General features: G+C 43.2%; 2 protein-coding genes across 3 annotated transcripts; both read right to left on the reverse strand.

Annotated features, from left to right (window-relative positions):
- Positions 1-420: 420 nt before the first annotated feature.
- LOC111833495 (tetraspanin-1-like) lies at positions 421-7,400 on the reverse strand. Of its 2 annotated transcripts, XM_023791793.1 has the most exons (9): positions 7,282-7,391; positions 6,688-6,753; positions 4,285-4,359; positions 2,796-3,011; positions 2,551-2,625; positions 2,348-2,455; positions 1,826-1,954; positions 1,479-1,571; positions 421-810 (listed from the first exon to the last, which is right to left on the reverse strand). In XM_023791793.1, exons 3-9 carry the CDS (start codon positions 4,339-4,341, stop codon positions 754-756), a joined length of 735 nt encoding a protein of 244 aa, XP_023647561.1. In that variant the 5' UTR covers positions 4,342-4,359; positions 6,688-6,753; positions 7,282-7,391; the 3' UTR covers positions 421-753. The 2 variants fall into 2 exon arrangements, with proteins under 2 accessions (XP_023647561.1, XP_023647560.1); XM_023791792.2 differs by lacking the exons at positions 421-810; positions 1,479-1,571 and having other exon boundaries at positions 1,578-1,954; positions 7,282-7,400.
- Positions 7,401-8,100: 700 nt separating this feature from the next.
- On the reverse strand, positions 8,101-14,176 carry LOC111833539 (erythropoietin receptor-like). The gene is made up of 8 exons (XM_023791901.2): positions 13,847-14,176; positions 12,887-13,022; positions 12,221-12,387; positions 11,975-12,126; positions 11,676-11,832; positions 11,449-11,536; positions 10,436-10,523; positions 8,101-9,742 (listed from the first exon to the last, which is right to left on the reverse strand). The coding sequence occupies exons 1-8, from the start codon at positions 13,980-13,982 to the stop codon at positions 9,044-9,046; spliced, it is 1,623 nt and encodes a 540-aa protein (XP_023647669.2). The 5' UTR covers positions 13,983-14,176; the 3' UTR covers positions 8,101-9,043.
- Positions 14,177-14,544: the final 368 nt, after the last annotated feature.

A 14,544-nucleotide genomic window follows, 5' to 3' on the forward strand; every position in this document is an offset into this window, starting at 1 on the left:
TGTCCAGGGTGTCCCCTGCCCTGTGATAGGCTGGCATCCTGTCCAGGGTGTCCCCTGCCCTGTGATAGGCTGGCATCCTGTCCGGGGTGTCCCCTGCCCTGTGATAGGCTGGCATCCTGTCCAGGGTGTCTCCTGCCCTGTGATAGGCTGGCATCCTGTCCAGGGTGCTTCCCTGCCCTGTGATAGGCTGGCATCCTGTCCAGGGTGTCCCCTGCCCTGTGATAGGCTGGCATCCTGTCCAGGGTGCTTCCCTGTGGATGTCGCCTGAGATATTTTCCCATTTTATAATTTCTGTTCTAAATTGCAACTTATATTTGCAGCTTAAACCTAAAACGGCAAAGATAAAATAGCGCATAGCATACAGTATTCTGTACTGTACCACAATAACTAAGAGATGCACAGACAAAATAACAATCCACAATTCTGTAACATACATTTTAATATTTCAATCTAATTTCAATGAATACAAAATACCACATAGTATTTTCCTGTTGACATGAAAACATAATATCTAAATTAAAAACTCTATACATAAAAAAATACATTTGAATTATTAAATAATGTAATATTTGCTCTTAAAATTAGCAAGCATATGTTTTCAGATTAAAACTCAACATAAAATATTGTATATTAAAGTGTAATTCTGAACAATATATTGTGATTCTGTGGGTGGAAAATAGGAAAACTGATTTAATGTATAAAGACACAGACGGGTAGATAGACAAAAACTGTAGACTGATCTGCTCCGTTGTCTCAGTGTTCATGCAAGCTCTTCCGGTACAGTTGCATGGAAACCACCATTGCAGCAATCTGAAAGGGCGGCAGATTGACAGTGTGTGTGTGTGTGTGTGTGTGTGTGGACCAGCCCAGAGACCACCCAAAATCAGCACCGCCCGCGGTCCTGCCCCTGTTCTGTGGCTAAGAGACAGACTAACATGGCCAGAGACCCCCTACTATTATTTGCCATGGTGTAGTCGGCGGCGGGGGTTGGTGGCAATAATAAAAGTTGTCTAAAAAATAATTTAACTCAACAAAGTCAGTTGAGGCCCTTTTTAGCCGACGCCCCCGGCAGGGCTGCCGACCCTCGTGCATCTGGCGTGACTCTCACGCTTTCTGACTCTCACGCTTTCTGACTCTCACGCTCACGCAAGGAATCTTACAGCAAATCTATATTATTCCATTATTAACCTAAAATTAGCTTCATCAAAATCATTGGGGTAGTTTGCAGACACTACAGGCTATTTACAAGGTAATAAAACTGTCACGTACATATAAATGCCGGTGCAGACTTGCCTCGAATTGAAAATCTCACGCCAGCCAGCTGACCAAAGTTGGCAGCCCTGCCCCATATCTTCAGCCCATGCATTAAAGGATCCCTACTGATGTTTTGTCTTCTGTCAATGCTACTGCTAGTCAAATATAACGAATGGCTATGGGGGTATTTCATGGGTGCAGTGGAGCCGGGCAGTGATCCATACCTCCAGTGCAGCAATCCCTAGGGCCACTGCTCCCAGGATAACTGCATTATTCTCTATTAATTTCACCAGCTCAAAATAGCAGCCATTCACTTGCTGTAATGGAAGAACATTGGAGGAACAAGAGGAAGATCGTCAAGGGTTTATCCAGGACTCTCATGGAAAGAAACGTAAAGGGCAGACAATGAAAATAGTCAGGTATGAACAAAACCGCAAGCAGACACACAAAAAATATACAAACGCGCATCTTCGTAGCTACGCAAATGAATTGGGCAATAACCAAATGATACCACAGGAAGGAAAGAAAAATGGGAAAACAAGATAATGGAAGCCGCTGGTTTCACCAGTACCGAAGTGCTGGCGGATTGCAGGTTACAGGGACTCCCCTTGCAGCACGTCTGTGGGTAGGTGTGTCTACTATTATTATAAAAAGGGGAGTCTGTGAAATCTGTGTAGTTATGAAATCCACAGCAGTTCAGCTACAGGAGACACGGAAGAATATATTAGACAATATGCATGTTTAAAAATGCTGGGACAGCTGTTAAAACACATTAAACAGAGAGCAAACGACTACACTAAGCGAATGATCCTTGTCTGAAGCCAAAAGTACTTTATACTTCACTCCATCCAGAAATATCCATTTCCCGTCTCTACCTTTGTTTTCATTCGCTTGGCTCCCTGCTCCTTAACTGATATCTTTAAATGCTAATGACACAGATATACTAACTTTGAATAATGAACAGTAATAAATCACAAATAATCGTTTCAATCTTTTTATCTCAAAACCATCCACTGATATAGATGAATGCAGACATTCTGTTGCGTTTATAATGTTTAGGATGGTTTAATCCACATCTCTTTTGATACTGTACCCCATCCATGGTATCATTCCAAAGTTCAGTAAGGTTTGGATTTTTCCCATAATCCGTTTTGATCTTTTGGACCGCTTCAGTGCCTATTTTTTCGATTAATGTATCAACCTGTAGCACAACAATAGAGAGTTCAGCCATTTTGGACACCAGGCACGTCAGGAAGTCCTGCTGTCTGCGGCGACGCAGCCTGTGACATCACCCACCAGAGGTTTGAAAACCAGGACCACGATCGCCCCGGACACTTCCGCTATGAAGACCAGGAGCACGATGACGAAGAACTAAAGAAGAGAGATACTTTTAGAAAGCAAAGTGTGATGAAAACAGCAGGCGTTTTATGCCAATACAAAATGCCTTGGGAAACTGGAAATCCAACAGAGTAAGCCATACTGGGCTGAATGGGAGACGATGGGCCTTGCTAGTGGAGTGCGAGACTGAGGAGATAGCTCACCGTCAGCAGCATGCAGGGACTCTTCTTGATGGCCCCACAGCAGCCCAGGAACCCCAGGAGCACCAGCACGCTTCCCACCGCGATCAGCAGGTAGCCCACATAAAAGATCTGGTTCAGCTCCACTGGCATATTGTCGACCTGGTCTAGGATCTTCAGCAGGGAACCGCTGTCGACCTTCACCCAGATACCTACGCCCAAGATGGCGGCCCCTGCCAACTGTCAGGCAGGGTAGATCAGTGGGGGTGAGAGAGGGGAGGTCCAGAGCCGGCGCGGGGCGGGGCTTGGGTGTATTTGACCGTACAGCTGTTTACAATAACAAACATGAACATATCCATCTGTTCAAGACAGATCAGTTCAACTAACAGTAACTAAAAGCATTTCCTTGATTGGCTTCTGTCAACACACTTCATAAACAGGGCTTTAATTGGAAAGCACAAGGAACAGGACCCTATAAACTAGAGGTTCTCAAAGTTTTTTGTATCGCGACCAAATATTTTAACATGCCAGCTCAGTCGAGACCCTATATCAAGTATAGTTTTAAATTAATGCTATGATCAAGCAGCACACAGTACACTCTGCAATTTACGTCAATCAATTCCTATCGCATAAATCTGATTGGATGTGCCAGTGGATTGTAAATTAAGCAACTGTGGTTTGGCTTCTTGGATTGGTTGAGTGTTCACTAGTTTTGCTCTAAGCAGTTACAGACTCAAGAACTGTTTATATAGATTAATTGTAGGACTGAGGAAGGGAAATCTGATCGTGGATCAGCATAGGAGCTTTCTGGTTTTAAAATGCTTACATTTCCAACTCTGCCTCACGACCCTTTCAGGACTTGCCCAAATTTGGGTCGCGACCCACAGATTGAGAATTGCTGCTATAAACATTTGAATTTTTAATTTTTTTTGTCTTTTTCAGCCATGTTTTATACCCTTATTAAATATTATTTGTAAGGTCAAGTATTATTTTTGCTGCGGGAGCCTGTTCATGACATAACGATAAAAATTATATATATCGTGGCAACATTGTACTAATTTGTTCCCATGACGTATTAAATCTTGCCTACATTTTATTAATTCAGGCCATGTTTTATTCATTCATTCCCATGATATATTAAAACTGATTACCTCAATCAGTCTACTGCCCTGTGCTACACGGGATCAGCTTAAGGCCCTCTATGACCCTGACCAGGATGAGTGCTTAGAGGATGGATGGTTGGATTATATTTAAGTAAAACTGAAACATCAGAATCTATCCAAAGAAAAGTCACAAGACCCCAAAGGAGTGAAAGCATGACACCTTTGTAAATCGGAGATAATCCTGTGATGTAATGTTTGTCTGAACCATCTTAGTCCAGTTGTAAAGCAGATGAGATGTCACATGCCAGTATGTACTAAACTTACACCCTTCTTTTAGCAAAATATTTCTGCACAATATTTATAAGAAGGGGAGAAAAGAGTTACTAGGGAAGGAAAGGATGTCAACTTACGAAAATGATGCCATTGAAGGCAACCATGACGACTCTAAGGAAATCAGAGCAGCACATTTTTGGTGTCTGTTATTCCTAAAACAGAAGGGGAAAAGGGACACAGAAGCCAGTGAGACAATGATAGGGACGTTTATTACAGGCAGGAAGCAAAGGCGCAATATCAAATTTTATGATGTTTTATCAGCTGAATGTAAACAGGGGTGTTTGACCTACAGACAATGGGTTCTAGGCTAATTGTGGTTATTCATTAGCTCTTGACCACGAAGTCCCACATTTTCATCATATTTATATCTGATATTTTTATAGTTCCACACAGTATTACGTGTAATTATGGCAAGTCTGCCCTAATCTTACCCTATAAATGAAAAGCAGATATTCCAATCACAGGCATAGACTCTTAGCCCACAGAGTCACACAGTGCCACACACTGCTGGGTTGGGAAATGTTATGACGTGCTGCCTTGTTTTACAGACGTCATCAGGGGTGTCAAAGTCAATCACAGAGGGGGGCAAAATTAAAAACGGAGTTAAATTTGAGGGCCGAACTAGGTCAATATTTATTGAAAAAGTCTTAAATTGACTATGTTTAATCAGATGTATTATGGCCAATTATTCATACAGAAATATGTATGATACCCTTAACCTCTCCCAAGACATATTACAATTCAGAATAAGCCAAGTTTATACATTAAACAAACAAATGAGAGATCACATTAAAAACAACAACAACAAAAAACACATCAGTAATGTTTTGCCTTCATCTATAAAAGCCGTTTTTCGCCGAGTCATTTCCAATGAAAATGTTTTATCGCAGGGAATCAAAAAAGCCAAAATAATAACTTCCTCAAAATCTAAAGTCACTGTTTTGCATTGACAGCACGCAAAACGAAAATATTTTTGATGATCTATTTGTTCAACGTGTACAAATATTTCAAGAATACATCTATAGGCTATATTAACAGTCTACCTTGAAATGACATGAGATAAATGCAAAAAGAAAAAACGCATTTAAATTCACTCTGCCAAATTCATCAGCGTTTGGGGGTCACATTGATGTCCATGAGTTAGTTATCTGTATAAATTCAGCGTATCATTATGCTTATTAAATTCGGTTAGCGGAGACACCACATACCACTGTTTTTGGTATATCATGGAAGCGATTTATAAGCACTGAAGTGATGGTGAAGAAAGAGATATCTCAGCATTCACAAGATCTTTTGAAAGGGGGGCTATTGTGGATAAACACGATGTCGGTGTTTGTGCGATACTTTTTGAAGTCCCCATTTCTTTATTAAACACAGGGACATGCCAAATTTATACAGATTACTAATATTATAAGCGCACTACTCTCTGTTTACCAAATTGTAGGCGTCAACGTCCCTACAGTACCGAACACCTGCTGTCCGGACAAATGTTTTGCCGTCACCTAAAGCACTGGTAATTATTTCACATGCGCCATATAATCGCAATGTTATATCGTGCAGCCCTTCCTTGATTGACGTGCCAACACGCTAGCTGTCGCTGTGCAATCTGGGATTTGGAGTTCTGATAAACATAAGACATCGCGCTGGCCACATACAATTGTACCACGGGTCGGATGTGACCCATGGGCCTTAAGTTTGACACCCCTACTCTACATTATAAAATTTCCACATTTAAGTTAAAGTGAGAATTGTCTGTGTGCATTTGTATGAAAACATTTATTTTTGGTCAATTCTTTCAACATAGGCTTTTGATATATCAGTGAATGTGTTTGCGCGTAACCAATAAGCATCTACCCTGTTTGTAAATCTCATTAGATAATCAAAGTTGTCAAACCAATATAATATTGTGTGCTGAAGCAGGACACTTCATCAGAAACTTCATAAAAATGCCTCATCTATCCAAAGGTTAATTTCAGACACTCATTGGAGAAATGGCCAAGGACAGAGAAAATGTTTGCTGCCAGACAGTGGTGACCAACTCCTTGTGAAAGACTCAAACAGGAAGTCACAGCACAAAAAACAAACAACACCTGCAGGTTTATTGTGTACTATCCAGTGTCCTGTTCCCTGAAGGCAGCCTCCCATCTGTGAGTCATCTCATCTATCCCTTTTTATGACTTTTTTCACCTCTCTTTTGAATTTTACTTCAGCTGATGCATTACTTGGCAAACAGAACCATCATCTGCAGCAATAAACAGCAATAAGATTTCATGGACATCTGCAACACACAATAAACCAGAAACTCCCTGAATTGTTCTAGAAATTTCTAATGGACTATAGTGGGAGACACTTTAAATGGTGATTAGCTATAGAGACACACACACACATACACCTATGAACCAATCAATAGAGAAAATTTGGGAGTGTTGAGCATATTTCCCAAATGGCGATATATGAATGTGGTCATCTGTGAAACTCACACAAAACGGCTCCCTGGGGATGATGTGTCTAATTTTCAGGCAGATTCCTCCTCCGTGACACCTGACCTACGACACGAAGCCCAGCAATAAAACACTGACAAGCCCTAAACTGTCTGTACACGAATGCCAACCATTCTCTATGTATAAAATGAACAAATCTTGGTTCATATGTATTTATCTAAGCCATTAAAAATCATGCTATTTTTTTACCACAAAAACTGTGTGATGTTACTTTCATACTGATTCTATAAACTGTATGAACTTTGTTACAGCAGTTTTATGTGTCAAAAAAACAGCTTTAGTGGTAAAATATGGCAAGTTACTCTAACAAAGAATGTAAATATGGAAAGTTCTGTTTGCCAAAGATGGCCCAACAATTTATTTTCCCATTTTGAGCTAGAATTTTACCTGACACATAATAGCCAAAACATCTGTTGGTAGAAAAATATTAAAAGTGGCATAAAAAGTCAAATAAATGATATACGTCTACTTCTTCCTTCAGCATGCACATGTGCTTTTCAAATGTTAATGAACATGAAATGGTACAATTCATATCAAGGCATGTTGTTCGTTTGGTGGTTAGTGATCCCTTACCTGCACCCAGGTGACGTGCTTCAGCCGGCTACTCTGATGCTGATTAAGAGCCACTGCGCTGGCTTGGGTGCAAAATAGGGGGCGATGTGGGCGGGGCTGACCAGGCCAGCTTGGAGTATTCCCTGAGGAGGGCATCACCCAGCAGGAAGTAAACCTCATGTACCGTGTTAATTTACTGTTTCAAGCCGTCTTGCACTGTGTCGTCTGTAAATGTTTCGTATTCTTATTTGCATTCCTTTTTTCCCCACACATAGTGTTCTGTGAATTATTCTCCTGTATGTCTTGAAATACTGTGCACTGCATGATTGGCACTGGACCACAAACACTTCTGGTATGTTAGTACATACTGTCAATAAAATGAGTTGACTCTGATTCTATCTATTAACCATTAACTATTTACTCTACTTTGACCATCACTGAAACTTGTGACTGGGTTTGTATGTTCATGTTCACAGTGGTTTTATTACTGGAATGAATGAGTTAATGTCTGAGGTAACATCCAGGCCTACCGGTTAACCCAGAGAGACAGACAATGTCCTCTATGAAACTGGTAGCCTTTCATTTTACTCTTATTAATCTTATAAATCTAATTTTGGGACTAAATTTGCATAAATTTCCATATTGTGGTAGATATCTTGACAACAAGGTTATCTACACTGTGAGTCCATCCCAGCAACTGCAGGGTACATGGCATGGAAATATGGGGGGGGGGGGGGGGCAGCCCTCATCCTTGAAAAATGTTTGAGGCCACATTCTTACCCAACAATCCACTTTACCAACACATTTCACGTATATATTAAAATTAACATCACCACTATATAAGAAAAGCACCTTTTATTTTTATCCATACATGTTTTAACACTGTAATATTCAAAAACATCTGTGGTACAAAAATATATTGTAAAAAAGCTTCATTCATTTTACAGACAACAGTATTTAAAAGACATACCTAATACAGTCACATCCAAATGCCAATATACTTACAGAATTTTACAAAACTACTTGCTCTGGAAGCACAAAACTGAATGCTGTAGATAATAACACCCATAATATCATCTATAAAGCCAGTATGTCAGTGGAAGAGGAAGATTATTATTGCCAGCTATTTCAAGTCGCTCAGTGGTACAACAGCAGTGCTCTGCCTAGGATGTCTACTTACAATCTCTTAGCCACAAGACTGGCCGCAACGCTGCCCGCGGCCCTCGCCCATGGTTGGCATGTCATACGTGGGTATTGGCCACCAGGGGGACCCCACAGAGAGATCCTGACTACAAACAACCATTCCACACATACTTCAGGATCTGCTTTTCAAAGTTATTACATTTCACGACTCTTAGTACTGCTGACAGACTATTCACTTTTGCAAGAAATATGGAATAAAATATTTAAGCTTTTTTCTGGTTTTGCTAATAATACAAATAACAGGTGGTTTTAACCACGACCTGGAGAGACCTCAGCGTTTGTGTGTTCCGCATGTGCACAGTTCATATAAATGGTGATATAAAAGGTATCATGGGAGAAACCCTGTGAGCGTCTGAGTCTTCAGAGTCATTCCTCCTTGGTTGCCTTTTTCACTCATCAAACTGTACCGTCTCTCAAAAAAGACGCTCTCAAACTTCCGTAAATCTCTGGTATTGGCCAAAGTTATTGTACCAATAATATGCTCTGTTTCCGGCAAAACAATTCCACCTCTTTGGAGCTCAAGAACCTTCAGAACGTCCTGTGGACACCGCGTGAATGTTTCTGACCAGCTATCCTGTACTCAACAACTGGACTGAACGGGCTGTCCAGAGTAAGGACACCTGGACGGGAGGAAATCATACTTGTTGGCAGATATCCGGCCCATATTGGCTGTCATGCTGGTGCCAGTGCCCATTGGGCTGTAGTCCACTGAAATCCCTGAATCGGTCCCCGTCATACAGACATAGCCCCCTCCCTTAACTGGCCAGTGGGGATAGTCCAGGCTTAACTGGGAGGAGACCCTCCCTGAGCTCTGTTTCAGGGACCCGAATTCTGAACATGACACTGGAGTTCCTGAGTCAGTGAAGAGGACCCGCAGAGGACACGACTCATCAGACACGTCGTCCAGTGGGCCGCTCTCCTGACCCTCCGGCTGGGAGTTCTGGTTGAGGGACACGTAGGTGTCGTTCGGCTCCAGTGGGGGATGCCCAGTGTGTAGGGGATGCTGTTTCTGCGCCAACTGGAGCTGCTCAAACGGCCAAAGGTGGTGCGGCCGCCCCATGCATACCTCCATCGACCTGGGGCTCGCCTTCCCTGCCATTTCATCCTCCTCTAAGTCCACCTCCGTCAGGAGGTCCGAGGCCCCAGATGACACAGAGCAGATACCAGCTGGAGGTCTGAACCTGGCCTCGCACAGCACCTCCAGTACGGATGGGTTTTCCCCCATGAACAATGCAGCCGACCTCCACCTGACGTCACTTGTGTTAAAACCCATCCACTCCTGAGGGTAAATCAGAGGGGGGGAATGTTTTAGCTGAAATTTGGTCCACCAGGTCATAATCACAGAGGTGTTAAAAGATAAATCTGAGTGTTTCAGGAACTTCTTAGAAGTGATAACCAAATGAAGCTCCATGAACCATTTGAATTAGAATTAGAATTAGAATTAGAAGCTTTATTTGTCATTGCATAAAATACGTAGTATTAAACACAACGAAATTTAGAGTTGCCACTCTTAGTCAGTGTTTTAAAACCAATATAGTTAAGAATTAACAAATCTGCCCCAAGGCAGCCTACCCACACTCACTCATACACTCCCCCCAAACCTATTCACTCCTCTCACCCAAAACATTAGTCCCCACCTTCCAACCAAAACAAGACACTCCCCTGCACAAAGGTATAACATCATAGTAAACGTAACAGCATCAGACTATCAAATGCCTGTTGTTAAAGTGCGAAGGTGATGAGGATAAAGTGATCAAATACAATTTCCAGAGACATAGTTAATCATTGCAGACGGTGGAGGGAGGGGGGGGGGGATTGGGGTGGTGGGTGACCAATGTCTGCAGAGGGATATTGCTTTTTGTGGTTTTTTTTACCCTGATTAATTTGGCCAACAATATTATCTTAGATATATAACAGGGAGTCTCAAGGTAACTTACATGGAAGCATAACAGAATGCCATAAAGTAATTTACCTGAAAATCACCACCATACACAGTAAAGAGACCTTGGAATTTGTTTGCAGGGCTGGGAATCTCAGGCCACAACTTCTTCAGCAGAAACCTGAAGGGAAATTACTCATCATTAGCTTTTGTCCTACTCTAAAATGTTCATATTAATGCAGCTCTGGAGAAAAGGAAGAGACCATAGCAACATTTTTCATTTCTGCCACCTGGCTCTTCCCTGCTTCTCATTAATGAAGGGCTTCTTCCTTGCTTTATGGGACTTCAGTCCTGCTTCTAGGAGCCTGATACACACCGTCCTCACAGTGCACTTCACCCCACTTAATGTTTCCCATTCCTTTTGAAGGTCACTTGTGTTCATCCTATGATTCATAAGTTCATAAGAAACTGTCGGATTAATTGACGGTCATCTCTGCCATTAGAAAGTTGCTTCTGCCCTCTGCCTGGCTGGTTTCTGGTCGTTCCCAGTGTCTCCTGCTTCACATTGTTCTTGTGTGCTGCTCTTTTAGAAATTTTGAGCCTGGAAGCAACCTACCGCTCAATGTAGCCTCCTGCCAGCAGAACCACGATTAAACCAGGATTTAACAATGCAGATTATAAAAAAATATGCAGTGGTCTCTTAGTTTTTTCCAGAGCTGCAGACACAGCTTTTCTAACTGATTATCTCAAACAGAATAAATCACCAGACTAGCAAATTTTAGGAGTGTGTTTTGTGTTTTTTCCCCACTACACAGGAAGGCATAAAATATAAATATCTAATTATTATTGATAATTCATCGATCCCTGTGGGGAAATTGTCTTTACGCCTCCCCCAACTTGCTCTTTGTAGAGTAAGCTGTTTGCGAAGGGCAGCCACCTGTAGCAGCGCCCGGGGGGTTAAGAGCCTCACTCAAGGACCCGCAAATGTGCTGAGGTTTGAACCGGCGACCTTCTGATTACAGGCACACAAGCTTAGCCCACTGAGCCACACGCTGCCCCCCAAATAACATAATGTGACATCACCAAGACTGCAGGCTTTTACTGACCGGCGATGGGACAGGAGGAGGATGAGAGACAACAGGATGATGACCAAAGAGATGGTGAGACACAGAACCAGGAGAAGCAGATCCAGATCTGCAGTGAGGAGCAGGAAAAGAGCTCTTTTAAAATCAGAGGCTGGGGCAGGGGGACAATTTCAGTCTCATGAGGAGATGAGAGAGATCGGTAGGGGTCACTGCTATCAAGATTCCAGATTCTTTATTTCTCCTCTCACCAGCAGGGGGCGTCTCCATGGAGACCGCAGGCGCCCACACACTCCAGTAGCCACTGTAGGAAAGGCCGCTGGGCTTGACCCGGACACGCACGTCGTAGCTGGTGTCGGGCTGCAGGCCTTGCAGGAGGAGATCCCTGCCAGCTCGCACCGTGTTTATCTGGAAGTGCAGGAGGTGAGCATGCAAAATGGCCTTTAAATAAGGGCACGAGTCAGGGGGCTGGTCACATGGTCCAGGCAGCTGGGTTAGTGTGGGTCTGTGGGTCCCACCCCACGCGCCCCGGGAGGTCGCCCCGCTGTACCTTGCCCACGCGGCTGCCAGAAGCGCTGTGGCTGATCTGGTACGTCATGCTGTTGTCCATGTATGCGAGCCGGACTGGCTGCCAGCTCACCCTCAGCTGCCCCTGCTGCCCCGTCCTCGTCACCGTCATATTGGCAGGGGGATCCAGCAGGACTGCGGGCATAAGATCGCCCAGGCCGTGAGCTCAGGGTCACCTCCGGGGGCAGAGGGAGGGATTCTCTACACCGACCCCAGCTTATACACTTACAGACATGGTCAATTAGCAGGCTCCGGTTGTGGATCAGCCGTCCTTCCCGAAACACTCGGATATCCAGGGGCACAAAGTGCTGGACCTTCGGCGGCCTGCAGATGTACCACGTCTTATTGCCACCTGCTGGTAGCTCTGACACATTGCACTCACTGCTGTTTTCATTCCTACCAGGACACATAAAGGGATCAAATTAAATGAAGTACAAAAGGATACGCAGAGGGAATCAATGCAGCGTGATCCTGGCCAGGGAAAGCCACTGGAAGATCAATCACCACAGATAAGTACTGCTATATCTGGAAACATAATTAAATCTCAGGATACTGGCCACGCAGGCCAGCTGAGAAACTAACTTTGGGAGCTGACTTAACGCGATTTCACTGTGCGTCACGCACAAAAGTTGCATCATTGTACATTCAGTCTGCGAATATTTTGACACATTTTGTCTGGTGGAGCAGGAAAAAAATAACCAAAAGTATTAACTGTGGTGTGTGGCTCAGGTGATTAGCAGCCTGTGCCTGCAGTCAGAAGGTTGTTGGTTCAAACCCCCTGGTTGACCTTGCTTTCCCAACAACGCACATCATTTTAGAGAAAAGTCTGCTAAAGAAATGAAATGTAAAATATGTTGTGAGAGGTTACAGCGCGGAGGAGACCCGTGACACATACGTGTACTGGTATGTGTAGGTGAACCTGTAGTGCTCCTTAGTGCCCCCATTCTCCTCCTCCCAGAAGCAGGTAAGATCTTGCATTCCTTCAGCAAAGCATTTTGGGTTCTCAGGCTCCACAGCAAGCAGCAGGTGTGCTGTGAAAAAGGAACTGACATTTAATAAAGCCAACCAATTACATTATGATGTGAGCGAGCCATACACTCTCAGAAAAAAGGGTAAAAATGTGTACCTTTGCTTGTCATTGGGGCTGTACCCTTTAATTTGTACCTTTTAAGGTACAGAGATAGACTCTGAGGAACATCCCAAAGGTACAAACAGCATTAATATACCATCAATGGTACAGAAATGTTCATCAGAGTCCATTTCTGCCTTAAAAGGTACAATTGCCTACAGCTAAGGGTACAATTGACAGACCTTTGGGGGTACAGCCCCAGTGACAAGCAAAGGTACAAATTTTTACCCTTTTTTCCTGAGAGTGTATATGTAGGGAAAGCTACTTTTTAAACTCTTTTTAACTCCTATACATCCTATAAGGAGAATATTTTTGAAATTATCTGTGGTTTAGGTGGTAGCACTGTAGTCTCACACCTTCATGGTTAATGATTTGCCCCCAAACACATGTAAACTGGTATATGCCTGAAGCTGCCCATTGTGTGTGTGTGGGCCCTGCACTGGATTTACATGGAATAAGCAGTTGAAAGTCGGGTGAAATCATTATCTGTTTTAAAGGGAATATATATTTAAAGGCTGTAAATCCAATCCATCCATCTTTTAACCACTTATCCTGGTTACGGATTTGGGTGGATAAAAGGCAAAAAGAATTCGGAATGTTTTATAACGGTAAATATATATTACAAGAAACAATTAAAATATGTAACGATCTATCAAATCCTCATTCAGTCCGGGGTCGTGGAATTAATAGCATGTTACTGAAGCAAAGCAGTTTAGGAAATCATACCTTTGGAGTGCAGACTGCTAAGACTCGTATGCAGCGAAACCAGAAGACAGCAAACGAACAGCAGTAATCTTCCTCCTTTGGACGGTTTGGCTTTAATCAGAGAATTAAACCGGCTTGAATGCGCGCTCCGGCACATAACTACTAAACTATCCCCTCTGCCCCAAAGTCAAAACGACCTTTCAGCCCTGAACCTGCTCCATTACATCTTGCCTGAGAGATACGGTAGTTCCCACGCAGTCGTTACGCGTGTGCGTTACAGCAGATATAGGAGATCGGAACCGCAAACCAGCGCTCGACTTGTTTACTTTGTGTGGATGGCAGTTTGGGGAGGGAGGTGGGCGTGATACGATGGGAGGGGACATTCTCACGTTCATTGATGTTTTCGAAGTTAAGAGGAAAGCCCAGCTAATTTTTAGGCCATGTGCAATAATAAATGAATAAATAATGAATTATTTTTTTATTTAAATCGATTTCAAATGGGCCACAGAAGTGGTAAACCATATTCTTGATACCCAGGCAAGGAAAACATGATTGTACTTATAAATAAGAAAAGAAATATCAGCGGAACAGGCCGAACTGCTTTGCTGTATTGCTGCTTAACTGTAAAGCAACGGCGACTGGCCGAGGTCACGTGGCGAGGGACGTACGCCACGCCGCGCTCACGCCGCCTATGTGACTGTCCGGCCGGCGGGTGGCGA

This window comes from Paramormyrops kingsleyae, chromosome 5 (assembly GCF_048594095.1).
Source record: "Paramormyrops kingsleyae isolate MSU_618 chromosome 5, PKINGS_0.4, whole genome shotgun sequence".
In the NCBI taxonomy this organism is placed as follows: domain Eukaryota; kingdom Metazoa; phylum Chordata; class Actinopteri; order Osteoglossiformes; family Mormyridae; genus Paramormyrops; species Paramormyrops kingsleyae.

What these genes read in the sequence shown, in the direction of transcription:
- LOC111833495 (XM_023791792.2), bottom strand. Translation starts at nt 4,341, where the DNA reads ATGTGCTGCTCTGATTTCCTTAGAGTCGTCATGGTTGCCTTCAATGGC. An exon ending in CCTTCAATGGCATCATTTTC is followed by an intron (nt 3,012 to 4,284) that starts GTAAGTTGACAT and finishes CCTGCCTGACAG; the next exon opens with TTGGCAGGGGCCGCCATCTT. An exon ending in TCCTGGTTTTCAAACCTCTG is followed by an intron (nt 2,456 to 2,550) that starts GTGGGTGATGTC and finishes GTTGTGCTACAG; the next exon opens with GTTGATACATTAATCGAAAA.
- LOC111833539 (XM_023791901.2), bottom strand. Translation starts at nt 13,982, where the DNA reads ATGTGCCGGAGCGCGCATTCAAGCCGGTTTAATTCTCTGATTAAAGCC. An exon ending in CTCCTCCTGTCCCATCGCCG is followed by an intron (nt 10,524 to 11,448) that starts GTCAGTAAAAGC and finishes ATTTCCCTTCAG; the next exon opens with GTTTCTGCTGAAGAAGTTGT. An exon ending in TGTATGGTGGTGATTTTCAG is followed by an intron (nt 9,743 to 10,435) that starts GTAAATTACTTT and finishes ATTTACCCTCAG; the next exon opens with GAGTGGATGGGTTTTAACAC.